Genomic DNA, 8,214 nt, shown 5'->3' on the forward strand with positions numbered 1-8,214 from the left:
TCTTCTTCTTCTTCTTCTTCTTCTTCTTCTTCTTCTTCTTCTTCTTCTTCTTATCATTATTATTATTATTATTATTATTATTATTATTATTATTATTATTATTATTATTATTATTATTATTATTATTATTATTATTGTTATTATTAACATTTTCTCAACACACGCAAATATAAAAGTATTACGTCTTAGTACCAAGCAATAGCGTTGTCTTTGTCTTAAAAGAGAATATAATTGTAATAACACATTACAGGCGTTATGACTCGTCGTCCGACGTTATATTAATATTATTAATATCATCATCATTATTATTTCTTTTTTTTCCCCAATAGTTACCACTTTATATAATGATAGGGAAGATATTTTTATACATTTAGGCTGATATAGTCTGAAATATTTTATAATTTATTCTAGTTTTATACGCTGTAGAAGCTTCAGATTTAAGATTTTGGCAAGTTTATGGGTCTTCTTAATCTATGATTCACCGTAACAACACCACGCTCTCATCTCTCATTCATCTTTAATGTTTCATTCATCGTGTTTTGCTGAAAAAGGGGAAACCCGAAACATCCAAATCATCTGTCTTCATAAATAAAATTGAAGTTTCCATTCATTATTGTTAATGGTTCGAGCATTGAATAATCACCCTTATTGGTTTGATATATCAGCGAAAAATGATTATTTCTTAATGAGTTGATGTTACTGTTAATGATCTCCGGATTAGAATTAATGTTATTGCTGCGGAATAGAATTATCTCCCTTTTAGAATTAATGATATTGTTGGGGAAATAGAATGACCTCCCTTTTAGAATTAATGTTATTGTTGGGGAAATAGAATGACCTCCCTTTAAGAATTAATGTTATTGTTGGGGAAATAGAATGACCTCCCTTTAAGAATTAATGTTATTGTTGGGGAAATAGAATGACCTCCCTGTAAGAATTAATGTTATTGTTGGGGAAATAGAATGATCTCCCTTTCAGAATTAATGTTATTGCCAGAGAACTAGAATGACCTTTCCTTTTAGAATTAATGATACTGCTGGGGAAATAGAATGATCTCCCTTTCAGAATTAATGTTATTGCTGGGGAAATATAATTATCTCCCTTTTAGAATTAATGATATTGCTTCTCTCTTTTAGAATTTATGTTATTGCTGATCAGTAGAATGAACTCCCTTTTAGAATTAATGTTATTGTTGGGGAAATAGAATGACCTCCCTGTAAGAATTAATGTTATTGTTGGGGAAATAGAATGACCTCCCTGTAAGAATTAATGTTATTGTTGGGGAAATAGAATGATCTCCCTTTCAGAATTAATGTTATTGCCAGAGAACTAGAATGACTTCCCTTTTAGAATTAATGATACTGCTGGGGAAATAGAATGATCTCTCTTTTAGAATTAATGTTATTGCTGGGGAAATATAATTATCTCCCTTTTAGAATTAATGATATTGCTTCTCTCTTTTAGAATTTATGTTATTGCTGATCAGTAGAATGAACTCCCTTTTAGAATTAATGATATTGCTGGGAAATAGAATGATCTCCCTTTTAAAATTAATGTTATTGCTAGGAAAATAGAATGATCTCTCTTTTAGAACTTATGTTATTGTTGAAGACAAAAGATAAAAACTCTCCCGTTTAGAGTTGACATTGCTGTTGGGTGAATAGAATGCTCTCCCCTTTTGGATTTTTTGATGTTATATTGCTTGTTTGTCTGTGTCTCTAATACTATCCAGGACGGGGACACCCCTGAGAAAAAGAAGGGAGACGACTCTGGCCCGACTCCGTTGGACACTCCAACAAGCAAGCGCACTCGACACACCAACAACAGTGACACGACGTCAGAGAGGAGGCGGAGTAGCCAGACTGGATCAGCCTCTCCATCCTCGGCGAAAAAGAAAAAGACAAAGACTGTGGATGTTGACTTGCCTGGTGCTCCCAAAGACGGTAACAGATATATTTTTTTTTAACCTAAAAAGAAAAAGACTTGAATATTAATAAAGCGCAATATCCACTAAACATGCTCAAAGCACTTTAAAAGGCGTTACTAGCTAGCAGCTACACGTAACATGTAGGACGAGACATGACGCTTGTTAGGCAATATTACAATTATTTTTTCCGACAGAGACAACGATGTTAAAGGCTATGTAGTCTTTTACACATAGGTTCGTTGAGAGAATGAGTAAAGAGCATTTTCTAAGGACTCAACTATTCACTGCTTAGAGTAGGACCCGAACTCTGGACCTTCTGGTCCGAAGGTGAGTGCCATACCACTGGACTACAAAGCTGCGTATTATGTACCAATGAATATACATGGGTGCCAGATTGCTGGTTTTTGCTGGCTTTTCATAAATTCCAATATCCGTCTGGCCAGCTCTTTATTTAAATGTTTGTTTGTACAATAAGTAGGTTTTTAGGTTTTTCACCCACCCAAAAATGTCAAATCTTGCAGTTTTTTTAAACCCCAGATGCTGGCACCCATGAATCAATTATTTTTATAAAATTTTCTTTATTCCTTTGTGGAACTTTTCGTTAAAAAAAAAAAAAAAAAAATCATCTGAGAACTGAGAGGCATCCTTATATTTGTCATCATTTTGTTAGATTCCTTTTGAAAAATTATATATTTATCTTACAAATATTATTTTTTTCTTAAATTAAAATAATCATTTTTTTGTTTTGTTTCTTTTTACATGCCTATCATTTTGGTATTCTTCGATTGTTTATTTTAGGGTTTATATTATTTTAAGGGAATATGAAATAGTAATAGTCAGGCGTTGACTGCAAAGTTTTTAAGGGGGCTCATGAGTGCAATTGGGGTTGATGTGTTAGTACAAGTAGCTGGCTACTTTGATTCTGTTTCTATTAAATAGTTTTCGGGTATAAACTATTTTTTCTTTAAATATTGTCCAAAAAATTGAGGAAATTTCATTCACCTTTCAAAAGAAAAAAAAATTTAAGCCTTTGACATTAAATATTTATAAAATTTAGTCGCCAGCCATTTACAACTATGATTAAACTTTACATAACAATTTAAAAAATCTAAATCAAGCATACTTAATAAAATGGTGGAGTCCCCAAACAACTTGTTTATTTTCCAAGATGCCCATTATTTCCATGGCAACGAAGAGATTTTCAATTTTAAAAAAAAAATTTTTACCAAAATCTTTTTCACAATATCCCTGATGTATGAACATCAAATCGTCCCAATTAAGGATTTTTGTAGTTTTCGTATCTAGCCTTCTTAAGGGTTAAGTGAAGTGGATAGTGAGAGTTAAGTTACTTCCAGGTTTTTCCTTGTGAATTCCCCCACTCCCTCCCTACATTGGTCTATCATTCTTCTTCATCTTTAAACCTGATACTTATCATTTATAGTTTTCATTGTCGTTATTTAATGTTTACACAGTGGAATCCTGATAAAGCCAACACTGCCAGACCAGAAATACTGGTTGACTTTAAGCAAGGATGACTTTATCCATTATCATTAGAACAAAGCAGATAAAGGACAGATAATTTTCAACCAACAAATGGTGTTGAGCTTATGGGGATTCCACTGTATTTTAAATGATGCAACCAAACGGAGGTGGCAGGATTTAGAAGCTACATGAACATAAAACTAGTTATCTGTCACATATTCGTTATTGTTATGTCCATGAATAAAACAAAGTAATTTAATTAATCCGCATTCAATATACTCATATCATTACAAGTACTGTTTTTATGTAGAATTTCAAAATGTAATTCATCTATTGTTTATGGGATGAACATTTTTCTCTGTGCATGATTCTTTTTTTATCTTCCTGTCTTACTTTTTTCCTTTTTAACTCACTCAACCCTAACACCGACCATATCCATAGTTTACCCGGGTTACTTTTACTCCATGCCCATTTGTTACATTTTTCTGAGACAAATTATTATCGTCGTATGAAACCTAATGTTTTTAGTTTTTGCATGTTTAATGATTGTTGAATAAAACTATTTATGTACATACTCATTTTAAATTGTTTTTTTTCCAATTTTGAAAAGTAGCAAAAATCTCTAGGATTGAGTTAAAATTTTTTGTTTCTTCTGCTTCTTCTTTTTTTTTTTAGAGAATTCATTTTTTAATGTTTCATCCCTCTGACTAATACTGTAGAAATTCACCCCCTCCTGAATGTGAAGAAACAGCCAGAGAAAGGCAACTCCAAGAAGATCCGACCGCAAAAATCGAAATCGTCCAAACCCGACAAGTCCCGGCACAAAGACCGTTCAAGTCGAGACAGCGGATCTCATGTCAAAGATGGTATGTGGAATCACTTATGTGTTCCTTGATAACTTACCTGTTCATGGAGATTTAATCGGATTTTTGTGGGACCAAATTTGGGTGTTTTTTTCCCTACAGATTCAGATTTTTAAACCTAAATTTAGAGAAAAGGAGATAAAAAATATTGTATGTTTTGCTTTTGCTCTGAAAGTGGTATTTGATCAAACTGGATTACACTGCATAAATATTAAAACATTTTAAAGTGATAATTTATATAAATTAGTGGTAGTAGTCCTTGACAGCCATAAGACTGTCATCTGCATTTTTTGCGGCCGCAAATATCAGGGCAATCCGCAAATTTTGGCAAATTTCCCAAAATTGGCAAATCGTGGCAAATTTTTGGAAAATTGGCAAATCGCGTGCAAATTTTGGGGAGAAAAAAAGAAGCGGAAACAAAATAACGAAAAAAAAAGTGCGAAACTTGAGAAATGTTGCAGCTTTGCCTGGGCCCAAACCAAGGGAAGCTACTCTCTACGGATAATGATCCTTTAAAATCTTTGTAACAACGCTAATCACAGTCATTTCATTTCTCAAGTCCTTAAATGTAATAAATTGTCTTTTATAAAAAAATTTTCTGTATCGCGTGTTAATTTTTACTGAAACATTTCGTTTTCCTCCGCAAATTTTTTGGCAAATTTTGGTCTTTTTGGCAAATTTCTTGGCAAATTTTGGGGGGTTTTTTTGGCAACTTTTGGCAAATTTTAGGTCCCAATTTGGCAAAAAATGCAGATGACAGATAAGACCCATAGGATTGGAGTTGACCCTGGATTCTATAGATAGTTCGAAGATGACGTCACTCAGGTCTTTGTTATTGTTTTTTTGCCATCCGCGTTTATGAGTAATGCTCACTGAACTGTATTAACCTGACTATAAACGTTCATGGATACACACAGTTTTGTGTGTTGGTCCGTTATACTTCCGGATGGCAATGTTATGAGCTTCTTAGCCAAGCGCATACTATCTATAGCCTGAAATGGACAATAGCAATTGTTACTCTGAGTGGCACATATTTTAGTTCTTGGAAAAAAGCTCTTTTCTCACATTATCCACTGGCCATACTCGGTGTAAAATGAGTATCTGGCTGTTAACAGCGTATTCTCTGTCGGAAGAAAAAAAAAAACAACTTGATATCGTCTAGATTTCTCATCCTATATGTTAGTAAATACTGTTGGCTTGGGACCCCTTGTAAAGTGCTTTGAGCATGTTTAGTGGATATTGGACAATACAAATACTGTTTTTTTTTATTTATTAGAAATCATGCTTTTGGCTAGATATTGATATTTTTCTCGGCAATCAGATTTTTTTTCTAAAAGTGTACATGATTTGTTTTTATTTGTTACTTGTAGCAAGTCTGCGATAAGTTGTATTTCTCTTTATTCACTGAATTGATAGATGGAAGTAAGTGTACATCTGTATCATATGTTTCTATTTCTATGCGTGGTTTTTTCATCACTATATTTTAGTGGATTACATGACTTTATAACAAAATAAATCTTAATTTTTCTTTTTCATCCAACTTTCCAAACAGGTTCTGGACGAGACTGATGGGAAAAAAAAAATATTTAAACAAATTAAAATTATGTTTAGAACAGAGCCGAACCGAGCATTTGATTTTGGAGTCTTCTCTCCAGACCACGGCCATAGACTTAGGAGCGATGAATTACCGATCAAGCTATGCATTCTGACACAACAATGTCACCAGGCCCTACAAATAAAATTTAATTTGTTTTTGTTTTAATTTAATTTTTACAACTTCCCAATACTGTCAAACTGCCAAGCTTTACAAAGTCACCATGTCAGAGATCAGGACATACCAGGCAGTGTTTTTCCTTTGATTTACCTCGTCAAATTAGCTCAAGTTTTTAAAGACTAGAGCAGGCAAAGTGTATGACATGGGAGGGAGAGTTGTATCAGACAATGTTGTTTTCATGCCAGGGGTAATTGTAATAATAATAATAATCTTAAGGCCATTTTAATGTCAATTGTTTTTTATTTTTACAACTACCCAGTACTGTCAAACTTTACAAAGTCACCATGTCAGAGATCAGGACATACCAGGCAGGGTTTTTCCTTTGATTTACCTGTCAAATTAGCTCAACTTTTTAAAGTCTATAGAGGCAAAGTGTATGTGACATGGGAGGGAGAGTTGTATCAGTCAGAAGGTTATTGACAATGTTGTTTTCAAGCCAGGGGTAATTGTAATAATAATAATAATCTTAAGGCCATTTAAATGTCAATTGTTGTCTTGGTTTCCTCCCCCCCCCTCCCCCTGCCCCTCTCATTATTATCATCATCATCATCATTGCCGTCATTATCATCATCCTTATGTCCCCTTAATGTATAGAATTTTTTTCTAACGCAAATTTAATGGGATTCCAACATCCACACACATAAACACAGCGTGTGTTTATAAATAACAATAAACCTATCTATTGTTATATCAGATATTTGTTGATTTGTGTTTCACTCTCATAGACTCTCTGTATCCCAGGTTATAATATTAATAATAATTATTATTATTCATTTATACAACACTAAAAATCATATTCCAATGCTCTAAAGCGCTGTACACATTAATTTAGAATACACACCAATAATCTAAAACCAGACACCAGCACGCACTCACACAAATGTTTGTACAATGGATTACATTTGAGCAGTAAACAGGAACACGAATATCGAAGGCATACTATCCCTAATTATAGATAGATAAAAATTATTCTGTTGTTTTTTTTAACTTCTATTTTAAAATATCCCATTCACTGCCTCATGGCAATAATTATAATTACTATTACATTCTATTTCTAACCAGAATAAGTTGTTAGAATAAGTGATAGTGATATGAATCTGCTCTAAAACAAATAGCCATGCTAACGTTAGATATTTGTTTGCTTGTCTGGCAAAATATGTACACTGCAGATAAACTCTGGCTAAAAAAATAGACTCCAAGGTTGTTCCCGATTTTTCTGCTCTAAATCATTACAGTGTACCATGCCAATTTAAAACGATTAAGATAAACTCCATCACGCGTTTAGTCTGGATAAGATGAACTCATCCATCTGGACATTTGCACGACTGGGATAGACGGGTAATGATAGTCTTATCTCTCAATCATTCCACCCCCCCCCCCCCCCCCCCATAGTTTCAATGGCTCACCAATCAGTAATCAAAACGAGACTGGCGGTCATCATACAATTAGCCTAGATTAGGTGACTCCTCTCTCTCTCTCTCTCATCCTCAATTTGTTGTTCAAAGCGTTTAGATCATCGTAAGCCTATTGCATTGTGAATAATGACTAACAACTAACAACTCTTAGTCTTAGTAGTGCAGCCACACTTTATATAGGAAGGATGATCTGTCTTTCTAAGTCTACAGATGTTTATTAAAGGGGGACATCAAATAGATTAAACAAATTTTTGTGTCTCTGAAGGGTTGCTCCCCTTAAGTTTTGGATAAGATAAAACTTTTTTTTATCTGGTTCCCTGGAGTTTATCTTCAGTCTTAAGCAGACTGCAGTTTATGTGTATGGCCTAGGGATGGGTAGTTAGGTGTATTCCTGTACATACCAACTATGACACCTTGGCAATATTCAGCTCCCTAATCCACAAGGGGTGGGGGATATTTAGGATACTAGTCTAGCAAAGCCAACCAACTGAAATATTATTGGGCCTTCCAGATTCTGATCACAAAGTCTAACCATTTTTGATACAGATGATTTAAGATTCCTGTTTTCATGCATTAACTGGAAGGCCTGAATTTTCGGATGGCAGGCATGTACTGAAGGCGACTTCTTTGTAGATGGTAACTAAAGTAATTGTTTTGTTTTTAGGATTTTTGGCGCTTGCAACACATTTAGGTTATATCAGCGCCAGTAAAAAGGAAGAAAATGGGATAGTAAAAAGTTCTACAATTACAAAT

General features: G+C 33.8%; 1 protein-coding gene across 2 annotated transcripts in view; it reads left to right on the forward strand.

The window, feature by feature from the left end:
• LOC144959455 (retinoblastoma-binding protein 5 homolog) overlaps positions 1–6,739 on the forward strand; it is a 37,564-nt gene extending 30,825 nt beyond the window's left edge. For both annotated transcript variants that reach the window (XM_078892049.1, XM_078892050.1), the window contains 3 exons: positions 1,733–1,943; positions 4,129–4,275; positions 5,825–6,739. In XM_078892049.1, coding sequence (XP_078748175.1) covers positions 1,733–1,943; positions 4,129–4,275; positions 5,825–5,841 — 375 coding nt within the window. In that variant the 3' untranslated portion in view covers positions 5,842–6,739. The remainder of the gene's footprint in view (positions 1–1,732; positions 1,944–4,128; positions 4,276–5,824) is intronic.
• Positions 6,740–8,214: the final 1,475 nt, after the last annotated feature.

The sequence above is a fragment of the Berghia stephanieae genome, chromosome 14 (assembly GCF_034508935.2).
Source record: "Berghia stephanieae isolate SIO BIC M18660-M18661 chromosome 14, UCSD_Bste_1.3, whole genome shotgun sequence".
Lineage (NCBI taxonomy): Eukaryota > Metazoa > Mollusca > Gastropoda > Nudibranchia > Aeolidiidae > Berghia > Berghia stephanieae.